The sequence below is a fragment of the Asterias rubens genome, chromosome 1, assembly GCF_902459465.1.
Source record: "Asterias rubens chromosome 1, eAstRub1.3, whole genome shotgun sequence".
Classification (NCBI taxonomy): domain Eukaryota; kingdom Metazoa; phylum Echinodermata; class Asteroidea; order Forcipulatida; family Asteriidae; genus Asterias; species Asterias rubens.
Window position 1 is genome coordinate 9,848,710 of NC_047062.1, and position 27,374 is coordinate 9,876,083.

A 27,374-nucleotide genomic window follows, 5' to 3' on the forward strand; every position below is an offset into this window, starting at 1 on the left:
AATGGCTGCAAAAAAAAATCCAAAATCTATACTTTCTTTTGGTTATACAGAAATGTAAATATATATACTTACGATGCCTCTGAGTTAATATACAAGCTATTAGAAATATATAATTTTTTCTTGTCAATATATTGTTACACTTTTAAAAAGACTTCAGGATTTAAAAAAACAAAGAACACAACTGCTAAATATTTCATGATACAATGACCAGTTCAACCTGAAATCTAACTGGCTTTTCAAGTCATGCCAGCTCAAACCCTCAAAAGAAATAGTTTTGTCATAAACATTTTCCAAAATAGCGTAACAAAGACCCCATAAAGCACATTTTGGACAGTTAAAAAAAAAAAAAAGAACAATTTCAATAATTGTTTATAAAACCAGGCATGCAACTTTTTATGTTCTCTTTAAAACAGTGCCATAGAATACTGAAAGACATTGTACAAAAGTTAAGTGTGATCGCCCATTTCCTCTCTCTTTTTTGCAATTAGAAAGTTGCTGCACGTCTGTAGAACATAACCAGCAATATTGATGAAATGTTCACAGGTTGTTTTTGTATGGTATATAAAGTTAACAAAGAATATACTCCTCTCTTTTAAGTGTCCACTTTGCCCATTTCATAAACAAAATTCTTTTTGTAATGGTCCGATATACTGCAGCACGGTTGTCACCCGAACAAGCGCTTCAGAATAATCAGCAAGCTTGTGAATGAATTATTTCTTCTTCAAGTCATCAGATGACTTAATGTTGTAGTATTGCTCTCTTATTGCTGTGTTAGGAACAGACCTGTTCTTCTTTGCATAGCTGGCTTTAGATTTTGCTGGCATGTAGGACTGGTGATAAAGAATACAAATGAAAGCAAAATGAATATTTTTTTTCCATACTTCCAATCCTGTTCATAAGTTTGACATAATTCCTCTCAGAAAAACTCCAAAACAGTTTGTATGTTTTTTTCAAACAGCCAAACATCGTCTATGGGGTTAAGCTACAGCTAAAGCTGAATAACTGATACATGTATATATTTGTCTGCAGTGCACTAGACACTTTGGTAATTGTCAAACACCAGTATTCTCACTTGGTGTATCTCAACAAATGCATACAATAAGAAACATATGACAATTTGGGCTCAATTGGTCATCAAATTTGCAAGAGAATAATGAAAGAAAAGACGCTCTTATTGCATTACTTTGTGTGCTTTCAGATGCATGATAAAAAGCTCAGGCCTGGAGTCTTTTATTATCCGAGTGAGAAATTACATCTGTGAGAAATTACCTCTTCCTCAAAAACTGTATAACTTCAGATGGAGACGTATCTCACAATGTTCAATACTATCAGCAGCTCTCCATTGCTCATGCTCCTTTTTTTTGGGGGGGGGGGGGGTGGGCAACATAAGGAATTTTATAATGGCAATAACAGTATAATCAATGGTTCTTCACTGTTGGTTGGTGGCCGATGGCCGCTGTTAATGAACCATTTGCCTCGGTCCATTAACAGCACCAGTCACCAACCAGCAGTGAAGACCAAGCAAGCTCATCACAAATGCTTTAATTACACAAAATTGAACTTAAACTAAGATGGCTGTTTTCATCGTTCTCATTACCTGAAGGTTGGACCTGGTATGCTGGTTAAGCTGAGCAGAATACATGTCATCATCCACTTCATCATCATCATCATCATTGCTGAGAGCACCTAGTTTTGGCGCTTGACCTTTCCGCATCTTTGCACTGGCAGAACGTCCCTTCATCTTTGTTGGTCCACTAGCAGTCTTAAAATGATACAAAAACATCAAAAACTATAAAATTTTCTGTTTGCCCTGTTATCAGTAGCAATTATATAATGAATACTGCTGTTAATCCATACTCCCAAAAGGTGTCAAACTGAAAGTTGCACCATAGAGCAAGGAACGGTAGGAGTTACAACTCCAAAAAGCTCAAATTAATCCGATTAGCGCTGCACCCGCTTCCAGTGGAAACACTATGGATGTGAACCGCAGCGCCTGCAAAAGGCTGTACACATTCCGACCGCAGCGAGCTCTTTGTACCCCATGTGTGTTACCGCCTTTCGCTGCCGTCGCTGGTATCACGTCATTTTCCATTCATAATTATTGGAGTGGTAAAGTAGCAACACACAAGTTAAACGCGTTCGCAGTAGACGATGTTAGCCATGTTGCATGCGCACAGTGCTACATTACAAACTGTCGACTCTGAGCTTTCTACTGAATTTTGAAGCAAACAAGTTGGCCGTTTCTGTGTTGAGTTATGACATTTGTTAGGTTTTGCTGATCGGGAAAATTATGAAACATGTAATATTGATTTTTTGTATCATAAAAAGAATGTTGGTGGTCTCCGGCCATTGAAAACGAATTGAGAATGTTTGCAAATGTTTTTCCTATCGGCTGATATGCATTTGAACGGTAGACACAATTAGACACAAACTGAAAAAAGGAATATTAAATGGCATTTTTAAAACATCTTTCTAACCATATGCATTTCATAACAAACGGTTTTAAACGCTTTTAATTGACCAACTCTTCCGATCCAAGGCAACGTGTTCCTTTAAGATTGCAAATTAGTAACACATTTTGCTCTGCAACCACCACCAGAGGCATCATTGTGCATATTAAATGCATGCCCATGTCACACACCGATAGAAAACTACATGTAGCTACGTTAGATTAACCTGTACATGTATAAACTACTGCGTTGTCAAGTTTTACAATCAATTTGTCAAGAAATACAATGTACAGTTGGACATAGACAAACTGACTAGAGCGGATTTGGACCAACATCTAACTCTAACTATGTTAGAAAACTGACTGGGTTTAAACGAACATTATAGAATTGTTTTTTTGGCCAACAAAACAGTTGCTGGCGGCAGTGATAAGCACTTTATGTTATCCAACACAATTCTGTAAAACTTTGATATCGATCGACCATCTTGGTCATGAGAAAATAGTCAAAGACAGATTTTTGTCTACTATTATACTCATTAGACCGTGTAGGCTTTATGTAAATCTGTGACCTTAGACAAGTTTTTTTCTTACCAATTCTGTAAGGTTCCTTATTAAAAAAAATTGTTTCCATATAATTACCCTTTTCTGAAGCATATCATCGAGATTTGAAGCGGCCACCAAATAGCTGGCAGCTGATTCTGCGTGTCCACTGTGGTTCGCTTGTCCCCGGCTTAAAAATCGTCTATTGGAAAACCTAGATGATAGAATTGGACAAAGAAATCAGGACTTTGTTGAGGAACATGAAGTGCAAAGCATAATCTTTCATTAACTGAGTCATACAGAGTGCCCTGCATGCATTGGATATGTCCTTTTTCACAACTGCATTATTAGCAAACAACTTATTTTCTTTATTTTCTATAAAACCATATTCATAAATACCCCAGACAGTTTCTCTACTCCTATTGGTGGAGAGCGTGTCACGTGGGTGTGAATAAACCTTTTGTTAATGCACGCTGGAGCTCTGTTTATGCACGCTGGAGCTCTGTTTATGCACACTGAGCTGGCTTCCGCGTGTCGGGCGCGCAAGATTATCGAACAGATTCTTCATAAAGTTTTGGAAAAAATTATTTCAAACCGCGAATTTTCAATTGTTAAAGTGTCTATAGTTAAAGTGTCTATAGTGTCTATTTTTTAAAGTTTTTTAACAAAAGGCATTTATGAATGGGAATAAAAGAGTAGTGACGTGACTCGTTCTTCAACGTCCGTTTAAAACCTTGCAGGGTCGTTGCCATGCGATAAAGGCCCTCACATTCGGCTTGGGCCTTTATCACACTGCCGCCGACCCTGCCGGCTTTAAACGTACGTTGAAGAACTCGCCGCTACCCTTTTATTCCCTTAATAAACATCATCTCTTTTCAGGACTCCTTCCCTTGTATTTATGTGACAATACCCTTTGCATAGGATGTCACAACCTCAAATAGCACCCTCACTGAAGCCAATTCTTACAAAGCGCATTTCACAATAATCGTCTCAAGGCGCTTTGCGTTAGTGCCCTTGTCATTCGGCCAATATCATTCCTGTTATCTTTCTCAGCTCCCTGGGCAGTATACACAACCTTTTATAGGCAACTGTAGTGATCCAAAGGTTTTTTTCATACACAATATCAACCTCTACCCTCGCAGGTACCCATTTATACCCCTGGGTGAAGAGAAGCAATTATAGTAAAGTTTGCTCAAGAACACAAGTGCCACGACAGGGATTCATTGACTTAACCACTAGAAGTTGAATTCAATGCTCTGAACCACTTGGCCATGATGTGTACACTCGGCCATGAGATAATCATCAGGATGAATATCATTGGCTGAGAGTTGAGCATGGCCAGACAACATGACTTCACCGATGGCAGCCTGTGCGAGGGATCTATTTACAAATGTAGGGCTCTTATATGTATGCAACTGTTTACTGACAAACATTGTAGCATTTGTGTAAATGGCCAAGTGCATCAATTTTGCGATTGCACAAAGCCCACATTTACAGAGAAGTCATCATCATCATGTCTGTTTTAAGGCATGATGTCCACTACAGTAAGTTCTGGGTTGGCCTGTTTTCTCCCTGTGGCTCTCCTCCAGTTAGCCCTGTCCGAAACATCATGACAAACAAGTTTTTGCACAAAAGTGACGATAGCGAAATCCCATTTGTGATTACATTTGTACACATTTTTTTTAACATGGCAAAAACAAAATAACTTTTGAGTGTTTTTTCTTTTCCTATTGCAAAGATGCGGAACTTACAAATGAAGCCTAGCTTCTTCAGTTTGATTCCGTTGAGCCAGAGCTGCGGCTTGACGCATAGCTGCGACTGACGTCACTGCAGCATTCATGGTCTACGAACAAAGAGGCAAAGAAACAAGCTGTAAATCTTCAAAACCTGGGACATAATATATGGACACTGAAGTGCTTTTTACATAAATGTTTTTCAAAAGCGCGGTTTATGTTCTAATTTTCTTAACATTCATCTTATGAGCTGGGCCCAATTTCATAGAGCTGCTAAGCAAAACAAATTTGCTTAGCATGAGTTGTCTTCCTTCATAAAAACAGGATTACTTGTACCAACCAAATATCCATTTGTCGCACATTGCTTGTACCCATCAGCTGTTGTTTGCTCATCCTGAAAATCATTTGGAAATATGGTCGGTAATTCTTTTTTTTTGTCGAGGCAGAAATTTCATGCTGAGCAAATTTTTGTGCTTAGCAGCTCTATGAAATTGGGCCCTGGTATTTGGTCATGACAATAACATTAACAACAACAATAATAGGCATTTATCATCAGGTGTTTTTTAAACCCATGGGTGTTGTGTCACCATATACCAGTAGCCTAATACTAAAGTTCTCTATGCTTCCTGTAACCCTCTCAACCCCTTTGAAGTATGCAGCACGGGCACCCAAATGGGTGCACTGTCCTAGCCTTGTACTCCTGTGTGATAAGAGTAATATGAATTCATTTTAATTAATTTTTTGAGGGGGGGGGTCTAATTTTCCTCGCTTGCACCTGAGAAGTGCGAAGGGTGTGGCTACATTGAGTTCAGAGCCGCATGCATGGGCACCTTTGGCAGCAAACAACACATTTAAGACCATGCAGCACAGCCAGAATGTTTGATTTTTCGAAAGAGGGAGGAAAACCCGAGGGCTCTGAGAAAAACCCTTGTACAGGAGAGATTTGAACCCACACTCCAATGATTCTACCATTTGAACTTTCGGCCAATGCTCTAGCCCACTAAAAATAACAAGATTTGATGTGTATTTGTGTTTGTACCTCTTCCATTTGCTGCCTATCAGTAGTCGCCTCACGTTCCTCAGTGATGATGCGAAGGAAACGACGCCCGTCCATCTTTGTGTACTTGATCTGAACCTACATGTAGTAAAAAGGAGCATACCGGTTACCATTGATATAACTCAACAATTGTTTTCAGTCAGGATTTTGTTTCATGTAATACATTTAAGCAAAGGGTTTCTAATGTTTCTTATTCGCTTGGTGTCTGTCTAAGGCCACTCTCAAAAATCAAAGTAATTTGTTCTGTGGTAACTCTATCAAACTATCTTTAAAACGACAGCACTGCGGTGGTTTGGAGGTACAGTACAGAATCTATCAAAATACTCCACTCTACAGTAAATCAACAACCAAATGTTTGGAGTCAAAGTAGGCGGCTTGGGGGCAGGGTACTACACCCTTCAAAACGAAGCGTTCTCTTGCGACAATTCTAAGAGATTTGGGTCATCTGAATTCAAAATCAATCGTTTAGTTTACCAGACAGGGAAAAACTTGAATAGGGACCATTAGTTTGGGTTTATTACCCATATACACCAATGTGTTAGCACTGTATAATATACTCAGTACTTTCCCAAGCTCTGTGAAAAAAATCACAGTACTAATACATTACTCGGGTGGGATTCAAAAAAGGGAAAGTACTCAGTGCAAACCAAAGATCATAGAGCGCCGTAGCGCCTAAAAGGCGCTCTATGATCTTTGCCTATTGGTGGTATATTACATCGGTGTATATGGTAAAACCAAAGTTAATATTCTTTGTCCCCAATGCAAACTTCCATCTATTTAAGGGCAAAACTGATAGAGAAAACAATTTACCTGGAATGGTAATTTCTGTAACTCCTGGGCGCTGTTCTCGGGTCGTAGCTGAAAGCTGAAAGTCAAGTCAGTTGACTGCTGGATGTTGCCAAAGTTCTTGACGATCTTGCTCTTCTTTGCAGCCTGTGAGTCCAACCACAAAGTGCAATTTTAATCTACATGGTACTTCTTGGAAAATAAATTAATGCTTCTTTAATTGTTTGTTGGGCTGTTCAATTACCTCATGAAGTGTTTTTATTTCTGAAAAAATTATGCACTGTTGACAAATTAAATAGATTATTTTTGCCTGGTTTTTATACATCCATTTATAAGCTCTAATAGGTCTTTGTTTTTTTTCTTTTTTTCTCTATTTATTTATTGACTTATTTTTAGCCGTTTTCCTGTAAGAACTCCATCTGGAAATGAAACTTATTTTGCTCATTTTCAGTTTTATTGAAAACTTCTCTAGAATATCATTTTGGAAACAATTTAGTTAAGAAAATTCCTTATGATCTTAAATATTGTTGGCCCCCCCACCCATTCCTGTAAAAAAAAAAATCTCACCTCCGCGCCTTCAGTTTCCGGGTCAAACTGCAGGGTCGGGTGAAGCATGAGAGTGACCTGAACGTTGGTTGCGATGACCTTTGCTTGGCCAAGGTTACGTATCTGTCTGGTCAGCTCCTGAGGGTTTAGGATATTGACCGTCCCCGAGGAGATGGAGACGCACCTACTGACTTGCTCAAAGGCACAGTGGTCATCCGTCTTAATGCCAATGATGGAGATGGTTGTCTGCTGCTCCTCTGCGATACGGCCAGCCTGAGAAAATAATCAGGATTCAAATTTTAGGTTTAGGTTTCTGTTTTTTTTTTTTCCCATACCATTACGCAGTACAATATCAGGGAAAACTACTTATCAGAGCTTAATGTATTGGGAGGCCTGACAAGAAGCCTAAGCTTGTACAAGGTCTCGTCTGGCCACTATTTGCCAGGGATATTCTACAAACATGACGATCTGTCTGGCATGAGATTCAGGGGGGATGCAAATGCAGAGCTCTGTGGTTAGATCAGTGTCAAGAATTTTTTTCAAAACTTCTGACAAACATAGTGACTAAACGCTCACTTCATTTGATATTATTCTGGTTGTGAAGCCAAATCTTTGTTATATCCTCGTTTTATTTAAAAAATACGTCAAATCTTTTGCTTTGCTGAGGAAGAGCTTGGTGAAACCGACAGCTGAACTCATTCAAGGTCAACCTTAGAAACTTTCAAACACTCACCTCATCATAGAAATCTGTATCATTAGCTCTCCCTTGTAGAGAACCGACTCCTTGATTGGGCATGCCATCAGTGCAGAGAATGATCTCAGAGCCAGGCTGCTTAGCCAGAAGGCCAAGGCAGACCGCTAGGCCTGGTCCAAGGGCCGTTGAGCCAGCCTCAGAGAGCTGTGAGACTTGTTGTTTCAGAGGACTGGTAATTCAAGACAAAGAAAAAGAGGTCATGAAATATTGTACATTAGATGCCAATTAGAAATGATTAAACCACTAGGAAAATTGAAAGGGATTCAAAGTACCCCTAAATTTCTGAGTTTTTCGAGGAATCAACAGTCACATGTCAATAACTGAGAAAACAGCAAACACTGTCAAAGTATTTTCACAAGAATGTTGCCCAGGCATGCATGCCAAGAGGCTAATATTTTTCCCACAAACAACATTGCAATGATTTGGTAAATGAGCAGGCCAATCTCATTATGTTGAATTTTGACAGAAAGAGCCAATTTTGACGGAAAGGGGGAAAAAATATTGCAATGTCGTTGCCAGGAGTAGGTGACAATGTGTCCCTGGTGAGTTGATTTAGGGTCATCAATAGCCCAAAGATCAGTTAAGTGAGATATATCATATAAAAACAACCATCAAAAAAGCCTTAGACTTACTTGCAGGTCACACTGAGTGGCTGTGTGTTGAGTCTTGTCGCTATTTCCTTTCCTTCATTTATGAGGACTTGAGTGTCGTTTAGTTTCTGCCCAGTGATGGTGACGGGAAGCTCAGAGCAGTCCCCGTAAACTTTGACCTCTTGGGTGAATGTCACCAACATGACCTTTTTGTCAGGGTTCTCCAACTCGTATCGTTCCAGCTGTCTGTTGTTGTTCAGAGACAAAAAATGCAATCGTCATGACCATAAGAAAAGCAACTTCAAAACTTATTATCACACAAGCGCGAGTGGAATACGGACAAATTTAGGGCTTCTGTGTCCCATATCCAACAAGGCTGAATTTATCTTCCAGCCGCATTAAGTCAATAAGGTTAGGTTATGTTTTTGGTTTTACACATGCAAAGTTTCGAATGTCATTTTTGCACTGACCGTTTGCCAAGCATGACGCATTGACACTCACAATACGCAGAGTACAATATAAAAACTGGGAGTAGGTTATTATACACATAGTTCATCCCACGTGACCGTGTTTCAGCCAACCAGAATACAGAACAAACAAGAGGTGTGTTATAAAGCTTTTTATATCACACTCCAGTTGGAGCATCTATTCGGAAAATTTGCGCGTACTGGCAAATGTGATAACCCATTAGTTATAATTTCTTCTTGTAATGTATGACAAACTGATGGGCCAATGGAAGCCAGGCAACCCGCTCCACTCTCACAAAGATTTCTCTGTTGAAACTTATGATAACAAATTTCACATTTTTACTATAAATCCTACCTCTTGACTGCCATTTGCATGCATGCCAATCTGGAGACGTATTGAGGCCCCGCTGTTCCTTGCCCCTGCACTGCCATCCATTCAGCTGATTATAACAAAACAAAAACAAGAAAACCCATTAATCCATTCCAAATCCATTCATATACTAACATTGGATTCAACTAATTTTTGAGGTAGTTTTCATCTTTGTTGTAACCATTCTTGTTTGCCCTTGTATTTGTATTTGAATGCGTCAATGTGATATTTTGAAATGCTGTTTGTGTATAATTACAAGTGTTTGTATTTGAATGCGTAAATGTGATATTTTGAAATGCTGTTTGTGTATAATTACAAGTTTGTATATTTCAATTTATTGTTCGCTTTAGGATCAGCTGGAGAGGGGAGCCTCTAGACAGGAACTGTGTTTCTTTTAGGACATCCTTCATGCTCCAGCTGTTTCTTTTTCCTTCCTCTGTATTTTAATTGTCCATTGCTGTATCTTTTAATGTTTTTACCAAATTAATTTGCATTTAATTGTACTTTTTATTTAAAACGAGAAACGAAACAAAAAATTAGAATAAGTATAAATATATAACTCCACATCTAGAATTGTTTTTGATTTCAACATCTTTCCTAGTTACCATCTTCATCCTCAATACAGGAAACAAAAGGGGCCAACTCCATCAGATCATTGTAACGGAGAAATTTACAGGCATAGACCTTTCTTTTGTTGATAAACAAACCGCCTTGGTTGGCATGGTCGGCTGAATGTTACAGTAAGTAAAACACTCAATCGTATTTACAGATTTTAAAACTATATTCAACATTTTCTGCAAGCTTTCAATTAAATAAAAAAATCCCTATCATAATTAGTCGTTTTGTTTTCAACAAAATCAACACAAGTTTTGAATAATTTTGCAACACTGTTACAAAGAGCAGCGATCTTTTTTTGATTTGCATTTATGGCTTTCCATAGTTTTCCAACCTGCGTTGGCAAAAACTCGGGCGGTGACGTTGCAAAAGAGGTCTATACCTTGGCACTCTTATCATTAAATTTTTTTTTGTTGCACCCCAAATAATATTTTTTAAATGAGAGGAGGGAAATAATAATATCGAGAGTTTGTACGGTGCCAAAATCCACCAAATTAAGTGGCTCAAGGCGAATGATATTCAAGCACTTTCTTGATACTCAAGATGGTTATGGATGACCAACTTGACTTACATTGGAGGTTTGAGATCTGTGTGGTAGATGCCATAGAGCCGCTTATATCAATGCAGTATACTGTTGTGCCTGTACACGCTGCCATGTTGTCTCCACCAGCCTTGTCCGATGATGTGGCCTTCCCTTCAGCTGCAGCAAGGAGGTAGTCAACACTCTTCTCCTTAGGAATCTAAGATCAAAAGTAAACATACCTCTATAATCAGGCATAACTCCATAACCAGAGACCACAGAATAGGCAAGGATTTACATTGACTTTGTTGTACTTTGATAGTCCGTCTCGGCCGGGGCTCAGGGCCCGCTTAAGGGCCCTGGAAGCTCTGGCTACTTACTGTAGGTGCTCTAGGTGAATAAGGATTCCAGTGAATCACTCAATGGAATGAGGTTAAAGGTAGTGGACACTATTGGTAATTACTCAATATAACTAGAGGTACATGTACAGTTTTTGTTTACTACAAAAACAAGGTGTTCGTGGTGAGTGAGTGAATGAATTGGTGACAACATTTACCTCATCAATCCAATGACTGGTTAAGGAGTTATGATTTGTTTACAAATTAAACACCAACTTCCGGTTTGCATCGGATAAAAGGTCAAATAGGGGTTACTTTTTATGTAGCGCGTGATAAGTTTATTAAGACCTTTTAAATGATGGATGGGTTGTAAAAATCCAATATTTGGTTTAGAAGTTATGATTTTTTCAAATATAAAGTTTCAACTTCCGTTTTGAACTGGAAGGTACTGTCAAATGAGATCACACTTGGTAGCGTTGGTGATGTCTTTTGAATTCTTTCTTTTGACGTATAGATGATAAAAATCAAATCATGTGGTTTAGGATTTTTTTATTTTTCAAACATTATATATCAGTTTCCAACTTTAACTGGAAGTCAAGGTCAAACAGGGTCGCATATTGTATAGCACGTGATAAGTCTATTAAGACCTTTCAGATGATGCATAGATTGAAAAAATCCAATGTATGGTTCAGATGTTATGATTTTTTTCAAATATTAAACATCCGGTTTGAACCGGAAGACAATTTTGTCAGGTCACAAATTATAGCGTTAGTAATGTTTTTCAAAGCCTTATCTGACGACGTTCAGATAATAAACAACTAATTTCTGGTTCTGGAGTAATATTTTTTCAAATAATTAACTGCATCTTCCTGTTTAACTGGAGGTCAAGGTTTAATAGTCAATGTTGTGTATCGTTTCTTAAGTTGTTACATACCTACCCAATGACGTATAAATATATAAAAAATCAAATGTGTGGTTGTGAAATTATTTTTCTTTGACCCATTATTTTGAACCTCTGGTTTGAACAAGAAGCCCTGTTTAAACTGATTTCATTTGTGTAGATCCTGACTAGTTCATTAAAACCTTTCAGCTGATGTATGACTTGTAAACATTTTATAATTATGTGATGGACTATCTGAAGGTGTATAATGTATCTTATAACATCAATGCAAATGTATTCCTACTTGTAGTTTTGGTGCGAGACGTTGTTCATTATTACTCAACTATTGCGATTCACCGCGATTCACTCAGCGCTCGATGTTACTAAAAACGTTACAGCGCCCTCTTTCGCTGGACTAAAGAGAGCACTTTTGTGAATTCCCGCGCTTGCACTGCATAGCGTACATAGCGTGCGTTGTTGATCAAAATGGGGTAAACGCGTGGGTCAACAGGTGCTTTGACGTCCCTTTTCGACTGATGTAAAGGTCCAAATTTTGTTATTTCTGTGCAAAAGATTGAGCGGGATTGCTGTTTTACAATCTGAAACAAAAATTACGTTGAAATGATCAGTAGTTTTAAAAACATGAATACGATAAGATTTTATGAAATTTTCAAATTTTGTTTTGCACTAGAAGTATTAAAAATATTTTACGTGTTCTGTGAAGCATTTGTCCAACTTTTAATGATCTATCCGATGATGTGTAGATTGTCAAAATCTGAATCATAGTTTTTGAGTTATGATTTTTACAAATATTAAACTTTGATCTAACGTAATTCAATTCCCGATGACGTCATAATGACGTAATTAAGTATGTGTTGTCTTGATACTGAGGTTCAACTATCTGTTGAGTTTCAACATTCCATTCAATCTCAATCTTGAGTTATTCCGTAGAAAAGCTCGAAAGTTGTTTTTTGACGAAAAAAACCCGAAGGTGAACTTCGACCCAGGGTAACGACCCGGATGCTAAGGTCGTACGATTTTGACGTTAACTTTTCAAATGTTGCCCCAGTCTTGGTCTATCAGATGCGAAAACTTTGAACATCATAGCTTTCATATTCGTTGAGATACAGCAAAACGAAAATGGTCCCTTTTCAACTTTAAAAACCTTGTAATTTGACACCTAATGACGTCATCATGACGTAATGAAAACTGTGCCGTCTTCGTATTGAGGTCCAATTGTCTGGTGAGTTTCAAGGTTCAGTTTGGCTTGAATCTTGAGTTATGCTGTAGATAAGAGTTGACGGTGAAGAAGAAGAAGAAGATGGAGAAGAATAAAAAACAGAGCAATAACAATAGGTGTTCGTGCATCACCTAATTAATATCATAAGACCATTCTCATGGTTACAAGTAATGGGGAGAGGTTGATGGTATAAACATTGTTTTTGAGAAAGAAGTTATTTTCCACGCATTTGATTTCGAGACCTAAGTTTTAGAATTTAAGGTCTCGAAATCAAGCATCTGAAAGCACACAACTTTGTGTGACCATGGTGAGACAAGGGTGTTTTTTGTTTTTTTATACAAATCTTGCAACTTCAACGACTGATTGAGCTCAAATTTTCACAGGTTTGTTATGTTGAGATACACCAACTGCGAAGACTAGTCTTTGACAATTACCAATAGCGTCCAGTGTCTTTAAACAACTTTAAAGAACAACTTCAAAGAAAGGAAATTGAAAAAGAAAAAAACTGGCACCAAAGTAAACAAAAATATGAAGGATGTCTCATACCTCTTCTTCTTCAATATCCAAACTGTCATTGACCTGACTGCAGAACTCGCTGTAATAAAACAAAATGAGTTTTAATTGAGCTCTGTTAGTATATAATTCATAGTACATTTTTTTAAAGTTTCAAGTACAACATTCTAAGTTATCACATGAGCGCGAGTGGAATACACCTTCGGCCTCACTGGATATGGAATGCAGAAGCGCTATATTTTTCTGTATTTCCATGAGCGGACTTGGCGCATGACATAGAACACATTAGACGCAGGTAGTGATATTAACCGTGCAATATAAGTGTATATCACCATTCCATTCTGCAAATCTGATTGGAGGATTAGTGCGTACGTGAAGATAATAGTAATCATCATACACCCGAGTGAGATCTGCAATTTTGATTGGTTAATCACTGACCTGATAACTCTCGCATCATACCCCCTAAACTTTTATCATACCCTTACATGCACAGTTGTACAGCTTCATAGCAACTTTGTAAGTTGTATTTACTACAATGTGGCATTTCAGTTTTGGGTAAATAAGCCAGTTCCTGCGTTGAAACGCAGGTTTGCAACTTTCACTCAGGCCGAAATTGAAACAAAACAGTTTGAATGGGATTCCCGTATGCACACAGAGAGGGCTAACAATAAAGCAGCGAGAATACACTGGAGTGTTTTATGGCATGATAAAAAACATTAGGTTCGGTTTGGGGTGTATTACGAACTACATCTAGTCTTGTAGTCTGTATCAGACTTGAAAGCTCACTGACACCTGTCAACATTTCCATCGGGAGCCCTGTAAAATTTGGAAACAGTAGCACCACATCTCCTACATGTATGAAAGTAAACGGAGTGCCAGACAAAACAATACAATTTTTCATTGTTTTCAATCAGACTTAACCACTTGAATCAACGAAAAATTTCACTTACCATTTCCATTGTTTATTGCCGTCACCACCCTCGTCGGCAACTTCCAGATGTGAGATTAGGGAAAGCACAGATTGACACTTACTGTATTCAAAACAAGAAACAGTTTGAGATAGTTTGTACAGGACTGCTTTGAAAACAAAATTAATTTTCTGATGACACTAACCTATAGACTACACTGTACTTCCCAAATCACCATTGCTTATTTTGATTGCTGCAATCAAAATAAGTCTTGTGCCAAATTCCCTTATTTTTTTTTATTGAAACCTTCTCACCAGGGCCCAATTTCATGGCTCTGCTTACCTCTGAACTCTGCGCTTACTATCACAATTCTCCGCTTACTGTGCAAATGCCGAAAAAACGCTTTTAATGTTGAATACGCATAGTGCAAAAGCCAAATTAAATGCCTGCTAATACCTGTGAAATATCTTTACGTAAGCGAAGAATTACATTGGGCCGAGATTTGATGAATTTTTCACTGGTTGGCAGTATGATGAATTAATTAGAAAACTAGAGGTTTGGAATGATTAAATCTCTCATCCAAAAAAACAATGATTTATTTTAATGTGCTAATCAAGGTAGTGATTTTCATGCTGGGCATGATGAATAAAGATTTGAATTGTATGTTAACCCTTTTGGGCAGAGACTGTGACAAAACCCAATTCTAGTTACCCCTTTTGAGGAAGAGGGTCTGACCCACCTGCAGTGCACAGGATCCCCCGTTATCACTGTCGGCTCATCCTCAAGGGTGCCTAAGGACAACAGCACAACGTTAGCGTCTGCCTTGCGGTACACCATCTTCTTCTTGGATTTGGAATCAGCCGAACCCACGCCACGATGTGGTAGGGGTGGTGGGGCAGCATCTGTGCCAAGGGGTGGTGGGCCAGCAACTGTGCCAAGAATCTTGGAGCCTCTTTTGAAAACCCAACTGAGAGGATTGCTGGATGTCGTTCTCTTGGGTACATCAGGAACTGCAATGAGGTAACAACATGAAAGCTAGATTTCTTTGTCTGGGTACATCAGGAACTGCATTAAAGGCAGTGGACACTATTGGTAATTACTCAAACTAATTATTAGCATAAACCCTTGTTTGGTAACGAGTAATGGGGAGAGGTTGATGGTATAAAACATTGTGAAAAACGGCTCCCTCTGAAGTGCCATAGTTTTTGAGAAAGAAGTAATTTTCCACGAATTTGATTTCGAGACCTCAGATTTAGAACTTGAGGTCTCGAAATCAACCATCTAAATGCACACAACTTTGTTTGACAAGGGTGTTTTTTTTCTTTCATTATTATCTCGCAACTTCGATGACCGATTGAGCTCAAATTTTCACAGGGTTGTTATTTTATGCATACGCTGAGATACACCAACTGTGAAGGCTAGTCTTTGACAATTACCAATAGTGTCCACTGCGTATCACGCGATACACGCAACACGCACAGCATTCCCTTGTGAGGAGATGTTTACCCGAGGGCCTTGACTTTTGCATTTATTTTACTTTTAGACCATAAGTGTTGATGTTTTTTTAATTAAAAAGGTATTTATGAATGGGAATCAAAGTGTTTTGAATCGGTTTTCAACTAGTGGTTTAAACCCACCGAGGCCTGGTTCTTGATAATTTACCTCGACTTCAAACCACTGGTTTAAACCACTAGTTGAAAACCTCTTCACTACATATTGATTCCCTTATTAATCTCTTTGACTTTGGGGCACACAGCTGTGTTCTAAATCCTCCAAAGAATGGTCTTGCTCAGGGGCAAGTATGTTTTTGGCAAGATAAAATTAGTAACCTCGCACTTTGGTATCAATAAGTACAACTGTCTGTTGCTTTCAGGTGCGTAAACTTTATTAGACAATTAGGAAGAAACTATAATATAAATAGTATAATCTTGCAAGAGTTAGAGCCGGTGTGGTTTCGCCGTTTCGAACAGTATACTTTATCTTCTTTATTAATTTTGGTTTTTACCCATACACCGATGTGTGTTAGCACTGTATACTCAGTACTTTCCCGAGTACTGTGACAAAATATCACAGGCATGTTACTCGGGTGGGATTCAAACCCACGACCCTTGCAATTACACCCGAGTAACATGCCTGTGATATTTTTTCACTGTACTCGGGAAAGTACTGAGTATACAGTGCTAATACACATCGGTGTATGGGTAAAAACCGAAATTAATATTCATTATCCCCGATGCAAATTTAACATCTATTATTTATCTTCAATATAAACCACAAGGAAAACTGACTGGGTAAATTTTGAAATTATTTTTTGGGGTTGAACAAAGAATTGTCCCACCAATATAGGGCTAGATAGCCCAGTTGGTAAAGCGCCGGCACGTTAATCCGGAGGTCGTTGGTTCGAATCCCACTCTAGTCAATTCTTTGTCCAACCCCAAAAAATATTATTTATCTTCTTTGTCAGACAACTTAATACTCAGCTTCACGACCAATCATTACCATTGGGTGAAATTGATCCATGGAAGTAAAAAAAACAAAAAAAAAAACAAAAAAAAACAAAGATGACAGAATGCTACCTTGTTCTCCTGGTTCTGCTGAGAGCATTTCCTTTGGAATATTTTCCACCACCACTTGTTTCACATAGTTGTCTTCAATTGTCGGGTCGTAATCGTCCACAAAAGAGTCGTTCACAAATCGCAGAGTGATGGCTGATTTGCCTACACCTCCTGCGCCTAGAACCACAGCCTGTAAAAAGACACCAACACTGTCATGAAGAGAAAATTCCCACCTCCAAAATCTTCTCCATTGCAGTAAATAATTACAGGGGCCTTTCCTAAACCTCGGCTTGGGTTGATAAATATCACCAGCTTTTATTTTATTGTTTACATTATCAAATAGTGTGGTTAATAAATTACTACCTGCAAGTAGTTCAATAACATTTGGTTGAAGGTCACACGGAATTCCTTATTCGAACCATAACATGGTTCATATCATTGAGTGTGCCTTTTGGTCCCATCTTATTTAATATTACTGCAAGCTAAACTACACCCCGCATGTACATGTACAATACACAGTACAGTATACAATTAAAATGGTTGTCAAAGAGAATGACCAAAGAAAAGCACCTTGTATGTGGAACTTGTCCGTGGTGTGTTTCGCACCAGTGCATGGAAACTCTCTGTCACATTGTCTCCAGTCTTAGCCGACGTCTCAAAGAACAAGATGCCATTATCCTTTGCCTCTTTCTCACCCTCATCCTTGGGAACTTCTCTTAGGTCAGAGAGATCAGACTTATTGCCACAAAGAACCTGTTGAAATCACAAAAATTCACATACTTAGTAGGCTTAGTTTTATAAGCAAATCGTGTCAAATTTTGCTAAAGAGTATCAGATGTGATATTGCAAATGTAGACAGCAGTTAAGAACAGCTGACAGTGCATCAGCATGTCTTTTTGTCTGTGTGCAACAAGTAGCACTTACTTACAGTACATATGTTGCCCTATGGTAGTGTTTAGACACTTGTACATTGGCCGCAAACGCTGAGGTCAAACAATGGAATCATGCATGTTGTACACGCTCACAAATCTCTTGCAGCCAATGTCTGATAGGTCTTTATATATATTATTAGCCTGAACATCTGACGTCGCACTTTGAGGCTTGTGAATTAAGAGTTGCCTCCAGCTTAGCTCAATCCCCGTCCATAATCACCTTTCACTTACATCCATTTCACATACGCAGTCAAACGCGACTGTTTATGAACTGTACCTGCTAACCAGTGCACACAACAATGCAGACAAAAATAAGCTTTCCACATCCTGCGCTTTAATTGGTCTGAGGTGATGTTTGTCAGCTGCACCCACATTGCCTCAGACTAATCAAAACACGGAAAGCTTACGTCACTGCACGTTTATTCAATAAAATCATTGTATCCAATGAATTCACTGGTTCTGAAAAGCAAGTTCAAGTCTTCCTTAGGGATAAAGACAGGGAACCAGTCTAGGTCTTTATCAACTTCTGGGAGGGCGCTTTTTTCAGCTGGTGATGTCATAGTTGTAGAATGCACTGGTATTTCATACTCACCGTGGGTGTTTTGCCGGTCCGTCTCATACGTTGGATCCATTTGTAAATGTTGATAGCTTCTTCAAATGATTTTCTGTTGTCAATCGCATAGACAATGATAAAGCACTGGCCATTTCGAACATACTGAAACAAATGCACAAAACTAAGGCTTTAAAATTTATTTTCACACTATTTATAAGTTCGTGCTGGCTGCCTTCACAAGTCTATAATTTAAGTCTTTAGAAACCGTAGGGGCCATAAATATGGTCGAAAATGGGTTTTAACAAGTTGCCCTTAAGGTCATCAGAAAAGGTTTGAACAAAACCTGAAAAGCCGCAAATGGATGGTAAAAAAAAATGCAACACGCCAACAAGGTTAACCCTTGACAGTCCGTAATGATGTACATGTATGCAAGGGTACACATGTGTATCTTCAACGAGAAGCCAACTTAAGATTGATCTCACCTGCTCCCTTAGGGCTGAAAATTCCTCTTGTCCTGCGGAGTCTAAAATATCCAACATGCATGTCTGTAAATGAAGATGAACAAGTCGATTAAAAAAAATTATTGATATAAAAATCTAAGGTATGAACTCAATCATTTAGCGTTAAGGTCAATTTGACCCTCTGAAAAACGTCTCCTGAAGAAAGGAGTTTAAAGTTGTTCACAAACAGACTAGTTCAATTTCAGTTTTTCCTTCATTATAACGCAATATAAATGGGTATTCATAAATACCCCGACGGTTTCTCTACTCCTATTGGTGGAGAGCGCCTCACGTGGGTGTGCATAAACCTTTTGTTAATGACCGGTAAAAAGTGTTACTTCATGAGCGTGACACGCAACCTTGCACCTGTTCTTATAAGACAGTTTCGTCATTCCTATTGGTCGAGAGCAACGGCTGAAACAGTTGTGCCACATCATGTGATACGCGCGACGCCCACAGCATTCCCTTATAAGGAGTTGTTTACGCGAGGGCAGTGGAGGGCTCTACCATTTCATAGTTGGAGGGGTGTTGTGTTGAAAGAAACCATTTAACAATTATAATTTTTTGCATTTGTTTTACTTTTTGACCAAAAAGTGATGATGTTTTTGACCGAAAAGGTATTTATGAATGGGAATCAAAGTGTGTTGAATCGGTTTTCAACTAGTGGTTTAAACCCGCCGAGGCCTGGTTCTTGATAATTTACCGCGACTTCATTTTGGAAAATTATCAAGAACCAGGCCTCGTTGGGATTAACCACTAGTTGAAAACCTCTTCACCACATATTGATTCCCCTATTTATGAATAGAAAAGAAGTGACTCTGTCCTATATGGCACAAACACATAAGACCTAGCTCATAGAGTTCATGGTTCCTGGATTGGTTCCCTCAGTAACTACTATGGTTGCCTTGATTTGATAACAAATGAAACTCATTCATGTTGGGAAAAAAAAATCAGCATTTTAAGAGTTTGTTTTTATGGGAAATTATTACTATTATTGTTTTCTTCTTTTCTGCCATTTCAAAAAGTACAGTATCAACACTACAGGAAAAACAATAAAACTAACACGTTTTTAACAGAACTACCCATAAGCCTACATGTTGGCTAAATAAACAGCAACTAAACTACTGAATAAAGATGACTACGGGTACGTATTATCAACAAGAAAAAAGAGACAAAAGGTTCTCTTAGTGCTTGTATGTTCCCAAAACAGCTTAAATGTAAAACTGTGTAGAAAGGCTTGATTCCAGTCGTGTAACAAACTCACTGGTCCAGTTGAGTAATTAACAGTTTTAAACTACAATCGTGCAGTTTCATGGATACCCCCCCCCCCCCCAGTTCAAGCCCTGCCGATCTGCTTCTATTATGTCAGTGTGTTTAATTGTAAATAGTCAGCCTACATCCATGGACTGTTAAGGGGGTTACCCTGTTCAGCCCCAAGAGAAGGTGGGCAAGGTATAGTAGCAATGGCCCCTGGAAAAAAACAGTTGATTGTAGCCCACACCTTGACGACTTGCATAAAAAATATATAAAGAAACATCTTATGAGTAGGGTAGATGGCCTTAGCTTTCGATCCAAATTGAAAAACAAAATTCATATTATGAGTAGGGTAGATGGCCTTAGCTTTCGATCCAAATCGGACCTTCTTCAGAGGCATAAACCAAGTACAAACAAACACATATTCATTATGCAATATAACATTTTGAAGAACACGGATTTGAAACCCTACCTTGCCATCATCAGCAGTAGCTCCTGGCATACACTGCTTATTTAGTCCCTGGTCGAGTTCTTCGACACAATAAGTCTCTTCTTCATCATCTTCCTCCACCTTAGAAGCGTCTTCCTTGCTCCTCTTCTTCTTCAGGTAAACAAACTTCCCGCCGAATTCCATTTTGAAGATTTCCTTGTTTGATTCTTTTTAAAACAGGGGTTCATACAAAGATTAAAGATGATTCTTTGACTTTTGTTCAATCAGATGCTCTAGTAACTTTTTTTCAGGGATTCAATTATGGCTCAAGTTAGCAATGAGTCCCTCTGGGACAGGGGGTGGGGCCTTAAAACACTATTTTCCCATTGAAAAGCGAGAATTAGCAATTCTTTACTGGAAATAATAGGGGGTCAGTGAACTTGTCTGCCATTATTCCCATACATCAGGTTCTCCACATTTAAAACTACCTTTGGAAATGTTAACAGCATTTGGATATAAATCTAATACAAAATGTTTGATAATTTTAAAGTTTTTTTTCCACCAATGTAACTACTACAACCATGACAACAACTCATTATCTTCAAGTACGCGCTAATCCTCCAATCAGATTCGCAGAATTGAGTGGTGATAAAAACCTTTATTGCACGGCTAATATCACTACCATGCGTACTGTGTGTTCTATGTCATGGGCCAAATTTGCTTGAAGATAAATACGTTATCACACGCGCGCTCGTGGAAATACGGAAAATATAGCGCAGCTGCGTCCCATATCCAACTCGGCCTTCGGCCTCGTTGGATATGGGACGCAGAAGCGCTGTATTTTTCCGTATTCCACTCGCGCTTGTGTGATAACTTATAGTATTTCATTATCATTGTAATAGGCCTTGTACAATATCTTACCAACCATGACCTTGAGATTTTTTTATACAATGTATATCAACTAGTGACTCACTGCTGGCATTATTTACTTTTCAAATTCAAATGTTTATTTTGCTAGTAAAAACTCAACTCATTGTTTTGGTGTAGCCAGGTAAACGGAAGAATGAGCTGTTCGGTTGGAGAAATCCATGGGAATTTATGAACAGTGAAATCACACAATTGAATTGACCCCCCCCCCCCCCCCAATTTTTTCGTTTCCTGTTCTACACACACATATTGCAACACACTTGGAGAATGGATGTATAAATAATAATAATAATAATAGTAATTATAATAATAATAATAATAATAATAATAATAATAATAATAATAATAACATGCATTTATATAGCGCTTAATACCAGGTTTCTAAGCACTGCAGCAAGAAGTGTAATATAAAAAAAATGATGAAATAGCAGAAACTGAACCGCTTTAAGGTAGTAAAATAAGTGTGTTTTGAGAGCGGTTTTAAATGAGTCCAGTCCAGTATTATTCCAGAGAGTGGGTGCAGCTATAAGGCCTGTTTTCCATAGCGAGTGCGGGGGATAGGACCGGTGTTGAATTCCAGGTGGGCGGTAGATGATGATCGGAGAACACCAGACGTAGGTTGCTTTTTGGGAATAAGTAATTCTGAATAATTAGGGGCTAGGCCAAGTTTAACTCTGTATGCAAGAGTAAGAACTCTAAATTGGATCCTTTGAGACACAGGGAGCCAGTGTTAAATGCCGATGAGTAGTCTATAAAGTACAACAATAGCTTTGAGGCCTCAATCAATTGCGAGAAGTAGGTTGTTGCAGACTTGAAAGACTTGCTAGGCAAAAGAGCATGCACAACGCCGCCTGCCAATGAGGCATGCTCCGACACAAAGGGCCCATTACGCGGCTAGGAATACCTTCTACACTATTTTCTGCACGGCCTGGCTCCGTTGTGTTTGTGTTGTGCATAAAGACATATAGGGACCAATATTCAGCTAGCTTTAGGACGCGATCTAATTGTTGTTGACTGCATTTGCCTATTACTGCTGTACAAATCACCGTCAAATTGAAACTTTTGATCGTAACTTCTGAACGGGTCATTTCTCGAACTTATAAATCCGTGTACGGGATAATTATTCCGCGTTTTTCAGCTTACGAGTTGCATTCCTGATTTGTGCTACATTGAATAGTTCGATAATCATGAAAATCTTATTCTTCCATGACAAAACATGTCAGCTTCCTCGTGTCAGGAAGATTAAACCGAGACGTTGCGTCCGCACTGGACTTTCTGGCTCGGTTAAACTGACTCGGTCAATCTTCCTGGGCACTCGGTCAATCTTCCTGGGCACTCGGTCAATCTTCCTGGGCACCTTTAGCTCGGTAAAAACTAACCCCGCGGCGTGGGTAAGTTGCCTGTCAGGAAAACTACCCAGGCTGTTCGCACTGGACTTAAAATGGGTAAGTTACCCATTGGCTCGGTTAGTTTGCCCGAATTAAGTCCAGTGCGAACACGGCTTATAAGGCTCTCGCTCACAGGGGAGCCTTATAGTTTCTAGAAGTACAGTATCACTATACCACCACCACCACATATGAAGGTAAATCTACGATTACGTGTGTAGTTACTACACAGTGTGTACAGTACAGAGTCAATTCCTGTCATAACATATCGAATGGGTAAACCACTTGTCAGAAATATGACGGAAAGAATGCAAAATTTGCTACTTACTACCAAATTATATGATGTCCAAATCGCCCAAATCGGGTAAAAGTGCAGAATAATAGTAATACAGCACCAATCGAGCTGGCGTACTAGCGCTGTGTGCTGCTGTTTACTACTTCCTCGGATCCTGTGATCGATGCATGCAGCGTAAAAGAATGTGTGGTGCAATCTTCGATCGAGCTTGTTTTTACGTGCGCTGATGACACGCTCTGTATATAAACACCATGATGTCATGTGCTATTTTAAGGCATGCAGGAGGCGGGCGATTGGTCTGTGGCCGGCTCCGCCCAGTGGTGTCATAGGCCAAAAAAAGTTTTGCTCGAATTATTTATAAATAAATAAGAGGACAAAACAAAGACTCCTACATTAAACCAATTGTACAACGAATAACTTAAGAGCGAAATATCAGGCAGAACAACTACAACTGAGCAAGACGGTGTTTGACTACTTTTTGAAGACTATACTATTACTTTTTACGATGAGCATGAAATTGGTAGTTGTTGGCGACGGTGGGGCCGGTAAAACCAGCCTTCTCTTCAGCTATGCCAGGGATAGATTTCTGACGGATCACATACCGACTGTTTTCGACACGTATTCTGGTAAGTGTACATTACTTCTACTTTTGCCTTATACGGGTGAACCAATTTTTCAAGGGCATCATCCCTGGCCAAGTTACCGTTAAATTACCCCCCCCCCCCCACTTTTTTTGAAACAAGCCCAAAGTTTTTAGAGCCTTTTTAGTTGAAAAAAAAACAAAAATCTGCAGTGTGTGTATGATGGGGACAAATTATCACACAACGTACGGGAAAACTTTGGAAAACGGCGTTACCGTTTGGGTAATATGAAACTATCTTAGGTTATTAAATTAGACCTAGTCTTTATAAAGAGTCAACGTGTCATTCCAAAGCCTTTCTGGCAGGCAATATACCAAACTAGTTATACAGGAAATTCATTACATTTTGCGTCATAACCACCGTGAAATTCAAGTGTTTAATAAGAGGATAACCGCTGAAGAAATTTCAATATATGCCCATTTCCTCCGTCAAAAATGTATACAAATAAGACAGTGCAATATCGATCTCCATGACATTTTCTTTCACATTGAGCCGCTTTGTACAGATCGTGCCTGCAAATCACACCGTCTATAGTATAGAGAGTGCGAAGGTCACTCTTCCAAAAAGCAATGCCGAATTATTAGAAGCCTCAACAATTTCTTTTTTGAAATACGTGCGATACGTGCTAAAATCCTATGAGGTACTTCCATGTGGAACTTTTAAAAACTCTCACATAAGCTTTAGTTTCTAGATTGTTCTTGCACAATCTTAATAAAGGCATTTTTACTCCTTTTACAGTGATGGTTCTCCCAAAAGACAAACAACCGACTCAGTTGTATTTGTACGACACGGCTGGACAGGAAGACTACGACCGTCTCAGACCCCTCTCCTATCCAGGCACTGATGTCTTCCTCGTGTGTTTCTCAGTCAATTCGGCCACGTCTCTAGCCAACGTTCGTGAGGTCTGGGTCCCCGAGATACGGCACTATTGCCCCCACGCCCCGTTCCTCCTGGTTGGGCTAAAGACTGATCTCCGAAAAAGTTCAAACCCGGAGGAGCGAGTTACCTACGAGATGGCCAAGAAGGCATCCCGACATCTTGGGGCTGTGGGCTACTTCGAATGTTCGGCGTTAACTCGCCAGGGAGTCCGGGATGTATTCGAACAGGCCACGTCGCATATTGTACGGGAGAGGGAAGCAAATCGTCGGTGCAAATGCTGGAGGCGACGCTGCTCCAATAATGTTGTCAGGAAAATTTTATGTTGCGTGAAACATCGAAACAACAGCTGCAAGTTAAGATCTAATTCTGTCCGGTAGCACGCCTTCAAAACCTATGGAACTGACTCGTCTCAATGAGGTTTAACATTAATTTTGCACTTATGTATTTATTAAGCAGAAAAAAGAACGACACTATACAAAAGGCCTAATTATTGTTAAAAACAGAATGCCCAGATACACAGCCTGCAGTAACCAATGCAGAGTGGGCGGGAGATCCCCAACCCCAGCCCCCGCTGAAAACACCCAACTTTCCACTTCTTCGAAAAAAGGCACACAAGAATGATTTGAATATAACGTATGGTATAGTATCCCTCCCCACCCAAAATGACAATGTCTGGTAATGCCAATGGCCTTCCATATTCTTCAAACAGTTATGCATAAACAAATCTGTGGAAATTTGGACTCAGAGGTCATCAAAGTTGCAAGAGAATAATGAGAGAAAAATAACATTTTAATTGATTCTGTAAATGAAATTGAATATTCAGACAGGTGTGTCAAGCTGGGTGTGCCTCTTTTAATCAACAGGGTTCATTTCCTTTCAATTACGTTTGTTATTAAATGTTTAAATATAACAAATTTGACATTGACACGGACACTCTAATTCCCATTAATTGATAGAAGAATCGAATCTGTTAAATTTGTCCATATCAACAAGCTCGTTCCAATGCTGCCCATCATTCTCTTTTTCACAGATTCCCTAGATTATGGGACGAACTACCGGCCTGCATTAAAGATACAGTTATCCATATTTTATCCTCCTTCACAAATTCTCTCAGAAATCATTAGTCCCTGGCCAGGATGTCCCCTTGACCAAAACAGTTTAACTTTCTAGTTGCCTTGCCCATCAAATACCTTGCTGCTGTTTTTATTCTCAAGTTTATAGTGCCTTTTGCATTATAATTAACTAGAATCTCTCTTTTAAAGAATTTGTATTTTTAATGCCCATTAAGTGCTTTTATAGTTTTAACTGCTTGTATAGTTCTATATTTTTATATTGTATGCCATAATAATGTCCATCTGTAATGTCCCTTTTTGTCTCTTCTTAAATTGTGGCATCAGCAGATAGTTTAGTATACCTTTTTAAAATCCATCAGGGGTGCTACGTTTTTGGGTTTTTTTCTTTTTTCTTTTCTCTCTCCTAATTGTATGTACATGTATTTGCTTTCTTACTTCTTATTGTCTGTATTTGAATTTTTACCTGTGAAATTAATCAATGAAATAAAATGAAATGAAATGAAACACCATGGTTGAGTTACAACTTTGTGTGTTTTGCATTATAAAATGCTTTAGCTGTGGGAGGTCTTCGTATAATATAGGGAGACGTTTCTCCGTTTGTTATATACTCTATTGCCCGTTACTCTCTTAATGTAAAAGAGTGAAAAGGCACTCTTTGAAGAGCCATATAAAGGAAAACTCTTTTTCGAGTGGTCTTCCACTCTTTTAGATTGAATTTTGCATCTTTTTGAGTGATTTTTCTCTCTGTCCTGGAGTGAAACTCCTCTAAAAGAGTGAAATAACCACCACTCTTTTTGAAGAGCCGTATGGAGGACAGCTAGAAATGTAAAGAGTGGTGTTTTCACTCTTTTACATTTAGAGAGTACCAACCAAGTTTTTGTGCGAACAATTATTTTGAGAAACTATTACCCATAGTGCCATCTGCCTTTTAAACATATAGGCCTATATTATTTGCAGTTCTTTTTTAAAGCGAACTAACGGCGAAATGTGCACAAACTTCGGTTTTTTTTTTGTCATACTAATGTGTAAAGAGCATTAATGAGACTATTATTTTGATGATGTAGTCTTTTGCACTATATAAGATTTATGTAAACAATAATTTCATTACTATTATGATAAAGCGATCGCATTTATTCATCTGCCTTCAGCTCATTTTGATTTCCCATTATTAACGTAAGAACTTAGAATTTCCGGAGGACGGATTTCCCGACTCACCGGGTACTATTTTTGTGGTGAAGTTTGTAAACCGGAAAAAAAGCTTAATGAGTTTTATTGCAAGTAGAAAACCTATTGTTGTACCGAGTTTTTATTATTACGGTTAGAAAGAAAATGTTAAAATGTATGTGGTCTATGAATCATTTTAATTTTCACCCACTCTTAAAGGAACACGTTGCCTTGGATCGGACGAGTTGGTCTATAAAAAGCGTTTGTAACCGTTTGTTATAAAATGCATATGGTTGGAAAGATGTTGTAAAAGTAGAATACAATGATCCACACAAGTTTGCTTCGAAATTGCGTGGTTTTCCTTTTACTGTGCAAACTAACACGGTCGGCCATTTGTGTGATTCAAAAATTTGACTCCCATAAATGGCCGACCGTGTTAGTCGACGAGGTAAAAGGAAAACCGTGCAATTTCGAGGCATG

General features: G+C 38.7%; 2 protein-coding genes across 2 annotated transcripts; one reads left to right on the forward strand and one right to left on the reverse strand.

Annotated features, from left to right (window-relative positions):
• Positions 1-423: 423 nt before the first annotated feature.
• LOC117291051 (circularly permutated Ras protein 1-like) lies at positions 424-23,290 on the reverse strand. Its single transcript, XM_033772616.1, has 20 exons — positions 23,171-23,290; positions 20,573-20,757; positions 18,829-18,891; positions 18,386-18,508; positions 17,432-17,614; positions 16,883-17,051; positions 15,046-15,316; positions 14,349-14,429; positions 13,432-13,480; positions 10,479-10,647; positions 9,278-9,362; positions 8,498-8,701; positions 7,845-8,034; positions 7,133-7,384; positions 6,590-6,712; positions 5,762-5,857; positions 4,741-4,832; positions 3,089-3,203; positions 1,598-1,762; positions 424-830 (listed from the first exon to the last, which is right to left on the reverse strand). The coding sequence occupies exons 2-20, from the start codon at positions 20,732-20,734 to the stop codon at positions 711-713; spliced, it is 2,712 nt and encodes a 903-aa protein (XP_033628507.1). The 5' UTR covers positions 20,735-20,757; positions 23,171-23,290; the 3' UTR covers positions 424-710.
• A 318-nt stretch (positions 23,291-23,608) lies between these two features.
• LOC117295278 (cell division control protein 42 homolog) lies at positions 23,609-25,994 on the forward strand. Its single transcript, XM_033777837.1, has 2 exons — positions 23,609-23,763; positions 24,517-25,994. Exons 1-2 carry the CDS (start codon positions 23,643-23,645, stop codon positions 25,032-25,034), a joined length of 639 nt encoding a protein of 212 aa, XP_033633728.1. The 5' UTR covers positions 23,609-23,642; the 3' UTR covers positions 25,035-25,994.
• Positions 25,995-27,374: the final 1,380 nt, after the last annotated feature.

Bases quoted from the DNA above. Each gene is read 5' to 3' on its own strand.
- LOC117291051 (XM_033772616.1), bottom strand. From the start codon at position 20,734: ATGGAATTCGGCGGGAAGTTTGTTTACCTGAAGAAGAAGAGGAGCAAG. The intron at 6,713-7,132 runs GTGAGATTTTTT...TTGGACTCACAG, and splicing joins CGGAAACTGAAGGCGCGGAG to GCTGCAAAGAAGAGCAAGAT. The intron at 4,833-5,761 runs GTACAAACACAA...CTTTGTTCGTAG, and splicing joins ATAGGCAGCAAATGGAAGAG to ACCATGAATGCTGCAGTGAC.
- LOC117295278 (XM_033777837.1), top strand. From the start codon at position 23,643: ATGAGCATGAAATTGGTAGTTGTTGGCGACGGTGGGGCCGGTAAAACC. The intron at 23,764-24,516 runs GTAAGTGTACAT...CTCCTTTTACAG, and splicing joins TGTTTTCGACACGTATTCTG to TGATGGTTCTCCCAAAAGAC.